We start from the raw sequence: 16,535 nt of genomic DNA on the forward strand, positions 1-16,535 counted from the left end.
CATGTCTCTGGGAATTGTCTTCCTGGGCCGGACTATAGTTAAACTGCAATCCTGAAAGTGTCCTCAACGCCAGCAAGACAAAGAGGCTGATTGGGAACTACAGGAAATGGAGGGGCGAGCATGCCCCCATCCACATTCTTTGGAGCTACAGTGGAGAGGGTCGAGAGCTTAATGTTCTTCGGTGTCCACATCACTAAGGAATGAATATGGTCCACACACACCCACCCAGTTGTGAAGAGGGCACGACAGCGCCTCTTCCCCCTCAGGAGGCTGAAAAGATTTGGCATGGGCCCTCAGATCCTCAAAAGGTCCTACAGCTGCACCATTGAGAGCATCGTGACTGCCTGCATCACCGCTTGGTACGGCAACTGCAAGGCACCCAACTGCAAAGCTCTACAGAGGGTGATGAATACACCCCAGTACATCACTGGGGCCAAGTTCCATGCAATCCTGGACCTCTATAACAGGCGATGTCAGATGAAGGCCAAATAAATTGCCAAAGCCATATGTTCTCTCTACCACCACATGGCAAGCGGTACCAGTGCACCAAGTCTGAAAACAACAGGACCATGAACAGCTTATACTACCAAGCCATAAGACTTCTAAACAAGACTGCTAAATAGCTAATCAAATGGCTACCCGGACTGCCTGCACTGACCCTTTTAGCACTAACTCTCTTGTACACACTGGACTACCCAAACACTGACACACTTACACTGACACCCCAACACACACACGCACGCTTACTGACGCCACACACACACTCACACACACACATTTTCAAACTCACCATATATGCTGCGGCTACTGTCTTATCTATCCTGTTGCCTAGTCACCTTACTTCTACCTATATGTAGATAGCTACCTCAATTAACTTGTACCCTTGCTCATCGACTCGGTACTGGTACTCCCTGTCTATACCCATGTTATTTGTACTCATTATTCGCTGTGTATTTATTCCTCGTGTCACTATTTATATTTAAAAAAAATATATAATCTTTAACTCTGCATTATTAGAAAAGTTAGCATTTCACTGTTAGTCTACACCTGTTGTTTACGAAGCATGTGACAAATGAAATTAGATTTTATTTGTCCTCTGGGTACAGTGGAAAGCAGTGGTGTAAAGTACTTGAGTAGAAATACTTGAAAGTACTACTTAAGTACTTTTTTAGGGCATCTGTACTTTACGATTTATATTTTTGACTACTTTTACTTTTACTTCACTACATTCCTAAAGAAAAGTATGTACTTTTTACTCCATACAGTTTCCCTGACACCCAAAAGTACTGGTTACATTTTTAATGCTTAGCAGGAGGAGAAACTGGTCACACACTTATCAAGGGAACATACCTGGTCATCCCTACTGCCTCTGAACTGACGGACTCACTAAACACATGCTTAGATTGTAAATGATGTCTGAGTGTTGGAGCATGCCCCTGGCTATCTGTAAATTTACTTAATATAAGGAATTATAAATTATTTATATTTTTTCTTTTACTTTTGATACTTAAGTATATTTAAAACCAAATACTTGAACTTTTACTCAAGTAGTATTTTACTGGGTGACTTGAATCATTTTCTATTAAGGCACAGTTGAAGTCGGAAGTTTACATATACTTAGCTTGGAGTCATTAAAACTTGTTTTTCAACCACTCCACAAATTTCTTGTTAACAAACTATAGTTTTGGCAAGTCGGTTAGGAGGACATCTCCTTTGTGCATGACACAAGTAATTTTTCCAACAATTGTTTACAGACAGATTATTTAACTTATAATTCACTGTATCACAATTCCAGTGGGTCAGAAGTTTACGTACGCTGAGTTGACTGTGTCTTTAAACAGCTTGGACAATTCCAGAAAATTATCTCATGGCTTTAGAAGCTTCTGATAGGCTAATTGACATAATTTGAGTCAATTGGAGGTGTACCTGTGGATGTATTTCAAGGTCTAACGTCAAACTCAGTGCCTCTTTGCTTGACATCATGGGACAATCAAAATAAATCAGCCAAGACCTCGGGAAAAAAAGAGTCTGGTTAAGGTCTGGTTCATCCGTGGGAGCAATTTCCAAATGTCTGAAGGTAGCACATTTATCTTAACAAACAATAGTACGTATAAACACCATGGGACCACGCAGCCGTCATATCGCTCAGGAAGGAGATGCGTTCTGTCTCCTAGAGATGAACGTACTTTGGTACGAAAAGTGCAAATCAATCCCAGAACAACAGCAAAGGATCTTGTGAAGATGCTGGAGGAAACAGGTACAAAAGTATCTATATCCACAGTAAAACGAGTCCTATATCGACATAACCTGAAAGGCCGCTCAGCAAGGAAGAAGCCACTGCTCCAAAACCGACATAAAAAAGACAGACTACGGTTTGCAACTGCACATGGGGACAAAGATTGTACTTTGTGGAGAAATGTCCTCTGGTCTGATCAAACAAAAATAGAACTGTTTGGCCATAATGACCACCGTTATGTTTGGAGGAATAAAGGGGAGGTTTGCAAGCCGAAGAACACCATCCCAACCGTGAAGTACGGGAGTGGCAGCATCATGTTGTGGGGTGCTTTGCTGCAGGAGGGACTGGTGCACTTCACAAAATAGATGGCATCATGAGAATGGAAAATTACGTGGATATATTGAAGCAACATCTCAAGACATCAGTCAGGAAATTAAAGATTGGTCGCAAATGGGTCTTCCAAATGGACAATGACCCCAAGCATACTTCCAAAGTTGTGGCAAAATGGCTTAAGGACAACAAAGCCAAGGTATTGGAGTGGCCATCACAAAGCCCTGACCTCAATCCCATAGAAAATTTGTGGGCAGGACTGAAAAAGCGTGTGCGAGCAAGGAGGCCTACAAACCTGACTCAGTAACACCAGCTCTGTCAGGAGGAATGGGACAAAATGTACCCAATTTATTGTGGGAAGCTTGTGGAAGGTTACCCGAAACGTTTGACCCAAGTTAATCAATTTAAAAGGCAATGTTACCAAATACTAATTGAGTGTATGTAAACTTCTGACCCACTGGGAATGTGATGAAAGAAATAAAAGCTGAAATAAATCATTCTCTCTACTATTATTCTGACATTTCACATTCTTAAAATAAAGTGGTGATCCTAACTGACCTAAAACAGGGAATTTTTACTAGGATTTAATGTCAGGAATTGTGAAAAACAGAGTTAAAATGTATTTGGCTAAGTTGTATGTAAACTTCCGACATCAACTGTATCTTTACTTTTATTCAATTGGGTATTTTTTCCACCACAGGTGGAAAGTGTGCTTCTAGACCAGAACCCTGGTGGCCTTAATCCAGAGCCTTCTTTCTACCTCTGTTTCATGTACAATCTGTGTTTGACAAAACCATGTAAGGCAAGCCTACATGTTATTTTCAACACCATAAGAGCTTTCTTTGCACAAATTGTACCCCTCACACGCCTGATGCTCTAAATTTCCACAGGTCCCCCCAAAAGTTCTGTAAATTGTACAATATTATCATATTCAATGTAGCACATTAAAATAAGAGTCTTGATGATAGATTATTTCATTGTACCACCAATTATCTTGAGTCTTGACCATTAATTTAGATCTGGGACTTTTATTTAGAAAGGACTTCAGCTTTCATGATACCGGAAGTATTTCTATATTTACAATGTTTTTTTTAAATACCTAAGGTCGCTAACTGCACGTTGCTAGTTAGTTGCAATATTGTAGCTATTAGCGCGCTATTTCCTAGCTGGGAGAGAAGCCCTTTGCCTTCACAGAAACATCAATATCTTCGCTTAATTCCTTCTCTTTTTTTCATAACATCTAGTTAACGGTGGTTGCGTTATCTTCAAATTATCTAGAATCGTTGGCTAGCTAATGTTTGTCAAGCTAACTTTGGTACCATTGGAAGCTAACGTTAGGCTATTCAGCACTAGCCAGGCTATTCAGCACTAGCCAGAGTTTTAGCAATCTCATTCCATACATTAGCTAGCCAGTTACAAGCTGGCATTTATATTCACTAACTAGCTCCAAACTTTTGGCGATTTTATTTTGCATTTTGTATTGTTTACTAGCTCGTCAGTCTGAAACAAAGGAGAGCATGGCAATGAGACAGACACCACTCACCTGCTCTGGCCACACAAGACCTGTGGTGGATCTAGCCTTCAGTGGCATCACCCCATACGGGTATTTTCTCATCAGTGCCTGCAAAGGTAAGATATATTTTCTAGATATATTTTATAGATACGGTCCTTGTTTAAGTAGATAACCATAGATCATTGTTTAGAAAATATTGAATGTAAAGTAGAGGTTAACAAAGTTATATTACCCCTTTTTCTCAGGTGGGAGTCAGAATAGAGAGGGGAATTTAATAATGTATTTAGGAAATTATCGTCATAGACTTTTTCAGTTATGTATGTGCTACAGTTGCAGGTACTGTAGTTGTCTAAAGCCACTTGTGAATGTACTAACCACTTATGATTGTTCCTTCTTGTAGATGGCAAACCCATGTTGCGCCAGGGAGACACAGGGGACTGGATCGGAACGTTCCTGGGTCACAAGGGTGCTGTCTGGGGGGCCACTCTAAATAATGAAGCCACCAAGGCAGCCACTGCTGCTGCAGATTTCACTGCGTATGTATTTAGGCCTACAACATAACATTGTCATGGCCAGGCTATGACAACAATATAGAGAGCAATGGTAATTGTTTCTTTTTGTAGGCTCTAATGGAGGCTATTCCTTGATCATGACTCTCAGTTCCATTACACATAAGAGTCATTGGACGAAGGCGTTTTGTTAAGAGCAGCATGCTCAATCTGAACATTAACACGCGTCGCTTGCGGTACGGTTTTGGAAGAATAAGGACCTTTCATATCAGCGAGAAATAATTTTCAAAATACAGAAGGTTAAATTGATACACCTTGATAGGGTTAGTGTTGCCACACGGCCATATTACAGCACTTGCTTATGGGAAACCGATGGAAGACAAGCAGCGACCAACTGTACTAATTGGCTATCTAGCATTCTCCGAACACCTGTGTATAAGAATAACTCCAGTCGTGTGCGCCGCTTATGGCTGAAAACTGTAGGGAGAAGGCAGAATGCTGACTAGAGTTTGAGGGCTATAATGGAGGCTAACTTCGCTATGGCTCGTTGGCCAATGCCTATGGGGAAATTAATGTTTTTAGGGGGATTAACTCCGAAAATAAGGTCTGTCGTAAACAAGGGCTTAGAAGATCTTATGCGTTTTGTTCTATGAGATAATTATGAGCTATTTATGTAATCAAAACAAGTAAAAAGCTAACCATGTAATGTAAAAGATAAAAAAACTATTTATTTAACCTTTATTTCACTAGGCAAGTCAGTTAAGAACAAATTCTTATTTACAATGACGGCCTAACCCGGCCAAACCTGGAAGACGCTGGGCCAATTGTGCGCCGCCCTATGGGACTCACAATCACGGCCGGTTGTGATAGAGCCTGAAATCAAACCAGGGTCTGTAGTGACGCCTCTAGCACTAAGATGTAGTGCCTTAGACCGCTGCGCCACTCGGGAGCCCATGCCTTTGATGTCTAGCAAACAGGCTTAGCTTACCTTGTCAGACGGACCCAAAGTCAATTCTGGACGACATTGTTCGGGAACCAATAAAGAAAGCACCTTTCCGCTGAAGAGATGTGGTTGCAGCCTGGAGCAAAACAATATACCATTCTTGTGTTTTTGTTTGAGCTGGTAGCTTACAAAGCTCACTGGCTTTTTGTCAGACTAGTATAGCGTAATTTTGCGACTAATGTTGTTGTTCCATATCTCTGAAAGTGAGTGACTTGTTGGCAACTGACTTATTTTGAGCACATAGGCTTCATAATTCATAAAGGTCATGTTAACTGACTGATATTATCTCATAGAACAAAACATATAAGATCTCCTAAGCCTGTGTTAAACTCAGACCTTATTTTCGGCATGTATCCCAAAACACCATTATTTTCCCCATTAATTTCCCCCATAGGAATGGTGAACGAACCATAGGTAGCTGGCAGGCTCTAAGAGTTGGCTATGGCACATACAGTATAGAACCAGGCTATAACCCTTTACTGTACTTCAGAACAGAATGAGTGGAAAGTCTTCAATTATTCATATTGTTCAATGAGAGATCGCCAAGATTTCTGACATTAGCTTATTACTCTCCTAGCCTGGGTGCTAGTTTGTATGTTTTAGATAACTCCTTTGTCATTTTAACAACAGAGTTGGTGACACCAAAAGAATGTCTGGCAAGTGGTAATTAGGCTACAGTATTATTTTTCTTGGCTGATGTAGCCTGGTGGGTAGGAGCGTTGGGTCAGTAACTGAAAGGTTGCTGGATTGAATCCCTGAGCTGACAAGGTAAAGACAATCTGTTGCTTTGCCCCTGAGCAAGGCAGTTAACTAACTGTTCCCTGGTCACCAATGACATGGATGTTAAGGCAGCCCCCCGCACCTCTCTTGATTCAGAAGGGTTGGGTTAAATACGGAAGACACATTTCAGTTGAATGCATTCAGTTGTACAACTGACGAGGTATCCCCCTTTCCCTTTTTATACTGATGATGACTATCTCTTTGCTCTTCAGGAAGGTGTGGGATGCCGTGACTGGAGATGAGGTCCTCACGCTGGCACACAAGCACATTGTCAAGTCAGTCAATTTTACTCAGGTACTACAGTTACTTGGAATTGATATGGGTTTTACTGTACGTATCAAATGTATGAGATTGAGGACTTAAATTCTCTCTGTCATGACAGTGTAAACCTGTTTACATGTCTCGCATATCTTTTTTGTTCTGGGGACTTTCTTATAGGACTTTCATATATTGGATATTTCAGTCAACCTCTTCCCCCTCCATTTCTCTCTGACAGGATAGCAGTTGTCTGTTAACAGGAGGGAATGATAAGATAATACGCATCTACGACCTCAACAAACCGGAAGCAGGTTTGTACCAATGCACGCCCTCGTTTAATTGTTTGTGTCAACGTTTGGTTGTGTCGAGATATGTATTGTGTTTTGTTTTCCTCAGAACCGCAAGAGATTACAGGGCACACGTCTGCCATAAAGAAAGCCCTGTGGTGTAAGAACGACACACAGATCCTCTCTGCCGCTGATGACAAAACCGTACGGTCAGTGCTCTTTGATCTACCTGGTTCGACATTTGTCATGGATATTATCATGATGGCAAAAGGCTGATAGGATGACCACACACCTTATATACTATCGGGAACATTTGGAAGCTTTTGCAGTCATTTTCCCTTGCGGCAAAAAGTCTCTGCACACTATGAACACAGGAGAGCAGTGTGTGATTATCAACATTGAAAAGTCATAAACATACTATGGTCATAAGTCTGGCCATCACTCTCAGATTTTTTCTGTCATTTCTTGATGACTTTTCAATCAATAAAGTACTGTATCTATTGATCTAAAATATGTATTTCTATATATGCTCTATATTCCCTTGTGTAGACTGTGGGACAGGAATTCCACTGAGGTTGTGAAGCAGCTCTCCTTCGACATGTCAGTCAGCAGCATGGAGTACATACCTGACGGAGAGGTTTTGGTCATCACCTATGGAAAGACCATCGCGTTCTACAATGCCCTCAGGTACAATACACAAAACCCAGGCATTGCCCTCAGGCATAGCTCGAGGTAGACGTTGTCACTAACCACACATCTAGGATAAGATTTTCCCACCCCCAAACCTAGCCTAAACCATTAGGGGACTGATAAAATATCTGACCCTGTATCATAGGTTAGGGACTACTTCTACCTACTCCTCAGGGGCAGTCATAGCATACAGTATATGACATCCATTATAGTTTGATTTATCTTATATTTGATTGTAATTGCTAGTGCTAAAGCTTTGTGTGTTTCCTTACTGACTTGTGTTTCTCACTACCTAGCCTTGACATGATCAAGACTGTGGATGCCCCTGCCTCCATTCACTCTGCCTCGCTGCATCCAGATAAGGAGTTCTTTGTTGCCGGGGGAGATGACTTCAAGCTCTACAAATTTGACTACGGCACCAAGGAGGAGTTGGGTAAGCAGCAGCTTAAACTACAAAAAAAATTATAATAAAATCCCACCAATTTACAGTGCATTTGGCAAGTATTCAGACCCCTTGACTTTCCCCATATTTTGTAATGTTACAGCCTTATTCTAAAATCGATGATCCCCCCCCCCCATCAATCTGCACACCATACCCCATAATGACAAAGCAAAAACAGGTTTTACATTTTTTTTTTTACAAATGTATAAAAGGAAATACGGAAATAATACATTTACATAAGTATACTCTTTACTCAGTACTTTGTTGATGCACCTTTGGCAGTGATTACAGCCTAGAGTCTTCTTGGGTATGACGCCACATCAGTGGTTCTTAACCTGGGTTCAATCGAACCAGTCAGTCTCAGGGGTTCGGTGGAGGTCAAGACACACATCCGACTCATATGATTCGTGATGACACGCCCCGCTTGGCCATCATTGGCTGCAGGTGATCACGCTACATCGCTTGGCCTATCTGTGCTGCAGGGAATTTGGTGCGCTCAGTAGTCGACTTGTGACTGTCGTGATGGTACGTCTTGTGATTTCTTTCTTAATATTTTAATCCCTTCATACTTACTATGTCGAGCAAAAAAAGAAAGTGGTTGGACGAATATGTACAATATGGATTCACATGTATAACGGAACGTGATGGGAGTCAGCGTCCTAACTGCATGATTTGCAATGCCAAGTYGAGCAATTCTAGTCTAGCACCGGCAAAACTAAGAGAACACTTCCTTAAGCTGCATGGAGATGGAAAATACAAGAACACAACGCTCGCTGAATTCAAGGTGAAGAGAGACAGATTTGATGAAAAGGCTACTCTGCCTGTTCTCGGCTTTGTACCCATCAACAAACCGATCCTCACARSATCRTACGRAGTTGCTTACCTGATCGCAAAGCAGGGCAAACCACACACCATTGGTGAAACRCTYATAAAACCAGCTGTGTTGAAGATGGCRAATATCATGCTGGGAAAAGAGGCTGAAGTTAAGTTATCCCAAATTCCTCTTTCAAATGACACCATCAGCGACAGAATAGAGGACATGAGCAAAGACATCTTGGCTCAAGTAGTTGCAGATCTGATTTCAAGCCCGGCAAAATTCAGCCTTCAACTCGACGAGACCACAGACGTTTCCAATCTAAGCCAGCTTGCTGTATTCGTGCGCTATGTGAAAGACGACGTGATAAAGGAAGATTTTGTATTTTGTAAGCCTCTTATAACAACAACTAAGGCAGCCGATGTGAAGAAACTTGTGGATGACTTCTTCAAAGACAACAATCTTTCCTGGGATATGGTTTCTGCAGTTTGTTCGGACGGAGCTCCAGTCATGCTGGGAAGAAAGTCTGGTTTTGGTGCGCTAGTGAAAGCCGATGCACCACACATCATTGTTACGCATTGTATTCTGCACAGGCATGCGTTGGCAACACAAACCTTGCCTCCAAAACTGGCAGAAGTATTAAAAATTGTAGTGGAATGCATGAACTATGTGCGAACTAGTGCTCTGAGGCACCGCATCTTCAGTGAGCTGTGTAAAGAAATGGGCTCTGAATTCGAGGTACTTCTGTACCAKTCTAACGTTCGGTGGTTATCCCGGGGACAGGTGCTGAATYGTRYTTTTGCCGTGYGTGTGGAATTAGCCCTGTTTTTGCAAGAGCACCAAYATTGTCATGCAGATTGCTTCAAAAATTCTGAGTTCATTCTCATTTTAGYGTACATGGCTGATATCTTCGCAGCTCTCAATCATCTCAATCAAAAGATGCAGGGCGGTGGAGTCAACATCATCGAAGCGGAGGAAAACCTGAAGGCTTTTCAAAAAAAGCTACCGTTATGGAAACGACGAACAGAGAACGATAACTTCGCAAACTTTCCCCTGCTGGACGACTGTGTAAGTAAGATCGAAGATGTATCTGGAATCGGAGACATTTCTGTACCCACGGAACTGAAGCAAGCAATTGCCACGCACTTAGATGAGCTTGCWAAGTCTCTYGACGGATACTTCCMTACAAGAGAGTCATATCCAGCATGGGTGAGACAGCCGTTCACGTTTAGTGTTGAGACAACAGATGTCAATGATGAATACCTCGATGAAATCATTGAAATTCAGYAGAGCCAGGTTCAACAGCAACTCTTCAGAACAACAACGCTTTCAACGTTTTGGTGTCAACAAATGGTAACGTTCCCTGTTATTGCTATGAAAGCTCTGGAGATTTTCATACCGTTTGTTACAACATATCTTTGCGAGCAATCCTTTGAGGATGCTGGACATAAAAACGAAGAAAAGGAACAGACTTTGTTGCGAAAATGACATGAGAGTGGCACTTGCCAAGSTGAAGCCRYGCATTTCTGAACTGGTCTCTGAAAGGCAACAGCAGAAGTCACAYTGATTTGCAGTAAATATTCATTATTATGTTTTTGTTTTTGTGTGAAAATCATGTTTTGATGATTTTGTTCTTTGAACACACGGTGTTGATGTTGATGCACGGTTTATTTTGTGCACCAGTAAAATATATACCTATGTTTTGAATTTGAAAAAATCATATTTAATTTTTCCAATTAAGAAGGGTTCGGTGAATGCGCATATGAAACTGGTGGGGTTCAGTACCTCCAACTAGGTTAAGAACCACTGCGCTACATGCCTAGCACACCTGTATTTGGGGAGTTTTTCCCATTCTTCTCTGCAGATCCTCTGAGGAGCTCTGTCAGGTTGGATGGGGAGCGTCGCTGCACAGCTATTTTCATGTCTCCAGAGATGTTCGATCGGGTTCAAGTCCGGGCTCTGGCTGGGCCACTCAAGGACATTGAGACTTGTCCCAAAGCCACGCCTGCATTGTATTGGCTGTGTGCTTAGGGTTGTTGTCCTGTTGTATGGTGAACCTTTGGCTCAGTCTGAGATCCTAAGTGCTCTGGAGCAGGTTTTTTGTTAAAGGATCTCTCTGTACTTTGCTCCGTTCAACTTTCCCTCGATCCTGACTAGTCTCCCAGTCCCTGCAGCTGAGAAACATCCCCACAGCATGATGCTGCCACCACCATGCTTCACCGTAGGGATGGTGCCAAGTTTTCTCCAGATGTGATTCTTGGCATTCAGGCCAAAGAGTTCAATCTTGGCTTCATCAGACCAGAGAATCTTGTTTCTCATGGTCTGCTAGTCCTTTAGGTGCTTTTTTGCAAACCCCAAGTGGGCTGTCATGTGCCTTTTATTGAGGAGTGGCTTCCGTCTGGCCAATCTACCATAAAGGGCTGATTGGTGGAATGCTGCAGAGATGGTTGTCAATCTGGAAGGTTCTGCCATCTCCACAGAGGACCTCTGGAGCTCTGTCAGAGTGACCATCGGGTTTTTGGTCATATCCCTGACCAAGGCCAGCTCTATGAAGAGTCTTGGTGGTTCCAAACTTCTTCCATTTAAGAATGAGGGAGGCCACTGTATTCTTTGGGACTTTCAATGCTACAGACTCTATGGATAATTCCTTCAACATCATGGCTTGGTTTTTGCTCTGACATGCACTGTCAACTGTGGGATCTTATATAAACAGGTGTGTATCTTTCCAAATCATGTCCAATCAATTGAATTTACCACAGGTGAACTCCAATCAAGTTGTATAAACATCTCATGGATGATCAATGGAAACAGGATGTACCTGAGCTCAATTTTGAGTCTCATAGCAAAGGGTCTTAATACTTAAGTTAAAAAAAGTATGTTTTTTTTAAATAAATTTGCTAAATGTTCTAAAAAACTGTTTTTGCTTTGTTAGTATGGGGTATTGCATGTAGATTGATTGAGAAAAAAATACGTCATCCATTTTAGAATAAGGTTGTAACGTAACAAAATGTGGGAAAAGTCAAGGGGTCTGAATACTTTCCGAATGCACTGTATATAAGAAAATGCTCACTCAATCCTAACCAATTCACTGACATCGACCGTATACTGTTGGACATGAGTGGCTCCCTCACATGTATGGCTTTATAACCTGTGTGTGGACATGTTTAGGGTTAGGGTCATGTTTAACACTGCTGTGGCTCTCTTTCCGCTCCTCCTGTAGAGTCATACAAGGGCCACTTTGGGCCAGTCCACTGCGTGCGGTTCAGTCCAGACGGGGAGCTGTATGCCAGTGGCTCTGAGGATGGTACGCTCCGGCTGTGGCAGACTGCGGTCGGCAAAACCTATGGCCTGTGGAAGTGTGTCCTTCCTGGTGAGTTTTCATGCTTAATGCCAAATAATTAATAGGGGTTCCTAGGAGCTTTATCTGAAATGACTGGGTAGGTATAAGCAATATGGCATGGTATTGGCAAGGTGATGACCGGTGCCTGGTTTCCTCCAGATGTGACGCTTTGCGTTCAGGCCAAAGAGTTCAATCTTGGTTTCATCAGTCCAGAGAATCTTGTTTCTCAGGTTCTGAGAGTCCTTTAGGTGCCTTTTAGAAAACTCCAAGTGGGCTGTCATGTGCCTTTTACTGAGGAGTGGCTTCCGTCTGGCCACTACCATAAAGGGCTGATTGGTGGAGTGCTGCAGAGATGGTTGTCCTTCTGGAAGGTTCTCTCATCTCCACAGAGGATCTCTGGAGCTCTGTCAGAGTGACCATCGGGTTCTTGGTAACATCCCTGACCAAGGCCCTTCTCCCCCGATTGCTCGATATGGCTGGGCAGCCAGCTCTAGGAAGAGTCTTGGTGGTTCCAAACTTCTTCCGTTTAAGAATAATGGAGGCCACTTTGTTCTTGGGAACCTTCAATGCTGCAGAAATGTTTTGTTACCCTTCCCCAGATCTGTGCCTCGACAGAATCCTGTCTTGGAGCTCTACAGACAATCCTTCGACCTCATTGCTTGTTTTTGCTCTGAAATGCACTGTCAACTGTGGGATCTTATATAGACAGGTGTGTGTGCCTTTCTAAATAATTTCCAATCACTTGAATTTACCACAGGTGGTCTCCAAGTTTTAGAAACAGCTCAAGGATGATCAATGGAAACAGGATACAGCTCAATTTCGAGTCTCATAGCAAAGGGTCTGAATACTTATGTAAATAAGGTATTTCTGCCTCCCGAGTGGTGCAGTGGTCTAAGGCACCTGTCTAAGGCACTAGCTACTCCTACTCCCATGGAATCCAAGATGGCGTAGCAGTCGGACGTGTCTTTGTCTTGTCTTGTCCCGTGTAAATAGTCTTCGTATTTTTCGTATACATTTCGTATATATTTTAATTTCACTTTCCATCTAGGAACTGAATATACATTCCTACATTCCGCCTCACCCAATGTGGTACGGACCTGCTATTTTTTTATACTTTAGAACCGTAACCCCAATCAGAAGCTAGCCAGATAACTAGCTACTAGCTAGTAGTCAGTTAGCCACTGCTGCGGTCTTCACCCTCAACTCGGACACAGCCAGCTTCAATACCGGGCCAATACCTGCCAGTCTGCAAGCGCGATATCAATCCAGAGCATATAGGACTGCTTTTTCTCTACCACATCACCGGATTCCTGACGCAGCTCTGGACAATTACACCGTATCATCACAGCTAGCTAGCTGCAACCGAGTGGCTACTACTGGCTAACACCTCTGTCCCGAAGCAAGCACCAGTTAGCCTTGAGCTAGCCTCGAGCTAGGCCCATCTGCCGGCTAGCCGAAGAGGTCTACCAGCGAATTCTTGGGCTACAATACCTCTTTTGCCAATTGGACTGGACCTTTTTTTTTGCCGACACAAGCCTGCCAATCCATCCACAACTGGTCTAAATCAGCTACAAGCTAATTTAGCCATTTTTTTGCCGCTGCTAGTAGCTTTTACCTTCTGCACAGACACCAGCCCTGTTATTAGCCCTGGATATTACTCACCAATTTACCAGCATCGGACTGTCTCTCGACAACAACGCCGGATTCCTGCCGTAATCCCTGAGCCACTACTTCTGGATCCTCACAAGCTAGCTTGCAGCTAGCGCAAGGCTAGCGCCACTGCCACGAAAGCTAGCCACCAGTTAGCAAACACAATTCTTACAATTTCACAACCTCTCTTTCGCCATCCGGCTTGGATTCTCTGTCGACACCGACCACGTCTGAGCAGACCCCCTCCGTCTGAGCAGACCACCCCACCGCGGCTACTAACTTTAAAACGCCGCGTGCTAGCTTAGTGGAGGCCTCCCTGCTCCATCTACGGCTGCCCCCTGGACACTATGATCACTTGGCTACATAGCTGATGCATGCTTGACTGTCCATTAATTCAACGGGTACTCCATTCTGTTTATTTGTGTTTTATCTGTCGGCTCTGTGCTTTAACTCAGGATCTGTGTGTAGTTAATCCGACCCTCTCTGCCTAGTCGTCGCCAGTTTTTACCTGTTGTTTGCTGTGTTAGACTAGCACCCTGTATTGCTGCTGTTATCTTACTGTTGTTTTAGCTAGCTCTCCCAATCAAGACCTGCAATCACTTTATGCCTTATTGTATGTCTCTCTCAAATATCATATGCCTTGCATACTGTTGTTCAGGCTAGCTTATCATTAATCATTGTTTTGGTTTGCAATGGACCCTGTTGTTCCACTCTCCGTACCTCTGATACCTCCTTTGTCCCACCCCCCAAACATGCGGTGACCTCACCCATTGAGACCAGCATGTCAAGAGATACAACTCTCTTATCATCACCCAGTGCCTGGGCTTGCCTCCGCTATACCCCGCGCCCACCATACCCCTGTCTGCACATTATGCCCAGAATCTATTCTTACCACGCCCATAAATTGCTCCTTTTAATTCTTTGTCCCCAACGCTCTAGGCGACCAGTTTTGATAGCCTTTAGCCGCACCCTCATCCTACTACTCCTCTGTTCCTCTGGTGATGTGGAGGTAAACCCAGGCCCTGCATGTCCCCAGTTCACCCTCATTTGTTGACTTCTGTGATCGAAAAAGCCTTGGCCTCATGCATGTCAACATAGAAGCTCCTCCCTAAGTTTGCCTTAATCACCGCTTTAGCACACTCTGCCAACCCTGATGTCCTGGCCGTGTCCGAATCCTGGCTTAGGAAGGCCACCAAAAAATTCTGAGATTTCCATACCCAACTATACACTTTCCGTCAAGATAGAACTGCCAAAGGGGGAGGAGTTTGCAATCTACTGCAGAGATAGCCTGCAAAGTTCTGTCATACTTTCCAGGTCTATGGCCCAAACAGTTCGAACTTCTAATTTTAAAAATTAATCTCTCCAGAAATAAGTCTCTCACTGTTGCCGCCTGCTACCGACCCCCCTCAGCTCCCAGCTGTGCCCTGGACACCATCTGTGAATTGATCGCTCCCCATCTAGCTTCAGAGTTTGTTCTGTTAGGTGACCTAAACTGGGATATGCTTAACACCCCGGCAGTCCTACAATCCAAGCTTGATGCCTCAATCTCACACAAATCATCAAGGAACCCACCAGGTACAACCCTAAATCCGTAAACATGGGCACCCTAATAGACATTATCCTGACCAACCTGCCCTCCAAATACACCTCTGCTGTCTTCAATCAAGATCTCAGCGATCACTGCCTCATTGCCTGTATCCGCCACGGGTCCGCGGTCAAACGACCACCCCTCATCACTGTCAAACGCTCCCTAAAACACTTCTGCGAGCAGGCCTTTTCTAATCGACCTGGCCCGGGTACCCTGGAAGGATATTGACCTCATCCCGTCAGTTGAGGATGCCTGGTATTCTTTAAATGTTACTTCCTCACCATATTAGACAAGCATGCTCCGTTCAAAAATGCAGAACCAAGAACAGATATAGCCCTTGGTTCACTCCAGACTGACTGCCCTCGACCAGCACAAAAACATCTGTGGCGAACTGCAATAGCATCGAAGAGCCCCGATATGCAACTGTTCAGGGAAGTCAGGAACCAATACACGCAGTCAGTCAGGAAAGCAAAGGCCACGCTTTTTCAAGCAGAAATTTGCTCCTGTAGCTCTAACTCCAAAAAGTTCTGGGATACTGTAAGTCCATGGAGAACAAGAGCACCTCCTCCAGCTGCCCACTGCACTGAGGCTAGGTAACACGGTCACCACCGATTAAATCCGTGATAATCGAAGACTTCAACAAGCATTTCTCAATGGCTGGCCATGCCTTCCTCCTGGCGACTCCACCTTGGCCAACAGCCCGCCCGCCCCCCCGCTGCTACTCGCCCAAGCCTCCCCAGCTTCTCCTTTACCCAAATCCAGATAGCAGATGTTCTGAAAGAGCTGGAAAACCTGGACCCATACAAATCAGCTGGGCTTGACAATCTGGACCCCCTATTTCTGAAACTGTCCGCCGCCATTGTCGCACCCCTATCACCAGCCTGTTCAACCTCTCCTTCGTATCATCTGAGATCCCCAAGGATTGGAAAGCTGCCGCGTCACCCCCTCTTCAAAGGGGGAGACACCCTGGACCCAAACTGTTACAGACCTATATCCATCCTGCCCTGCCTATCTAAGGTCTTCGAAAAGCCAAGTCAACAAACAGATCACTGACCAGTCTCGAATTCCCACTCGTACCTTCTCCGCTGTGCAATC

The 16,535-nt window shown here is 43.8% G+C and overlaps 1 protein-coding gene across 1 annotated transcript in view; it reads left to right on the forward strand.

Moving 5' to 3' along the window:
* Positions 1–3,651: 3,651 nt before the first annotated feature.
* The window catches only part of LOC111951056 (serine-threonine kinase receptor-associated protein), a 19,058-nt gene continuing 6,174 nt past the window's right edge, over positions 3,652–16,535 (forward strand). The window contains exons 1-8 of the mRNA XM_023969039.2: positions 3,652–4,195; positions 4,480–4,615; positions 6,584–6,665; positions 6,868–6,940; positions 7,026–7,125; positions 7,466–7,603; positions 7,903–8,039; positions 12,083–12,232. Of these exons, the coding sequence (XP_023824807.1) occupies positions 4,084–4,195; positions 4,480–4,615; positions 6,584–6,665; positions 6,868–6,940; positions 7,026–7,125; positions 7,466–7,603; positions 7,903–8,039; positions 12,083–12,232 (928 nt within the window). The 5' untranslated portion in view covers positions 3,652–4,083. The remainder of the gene's footprint in view (positions 4,196–4,479; positions 4,616–6,583; positions 6,666–6,867; positions 6,941–7,025; positions 7,126–7,465; positions 7,604–7,902; positions 8,040–12,082; positions 12,233–16,535) is intronic.

The sequence above is a fragment of the Salvelinus sp. IW2-2015 genome, linkage group LG3, assembly GCF_002910315.2.
Source record: "Salvelinus sp. IW2-2015 linkage group LG3, ASM291031v2, whole genome shotgun sequence".
In the NCBI taxonomy this organism is placed as follows: domain Eukaryota; kingdom Metazoa; phylum Chordata; class Actinopteri; order Salmoniformes; family Salmonidae; genus Salvelinus; species Salvelinus sp. IW2-2015.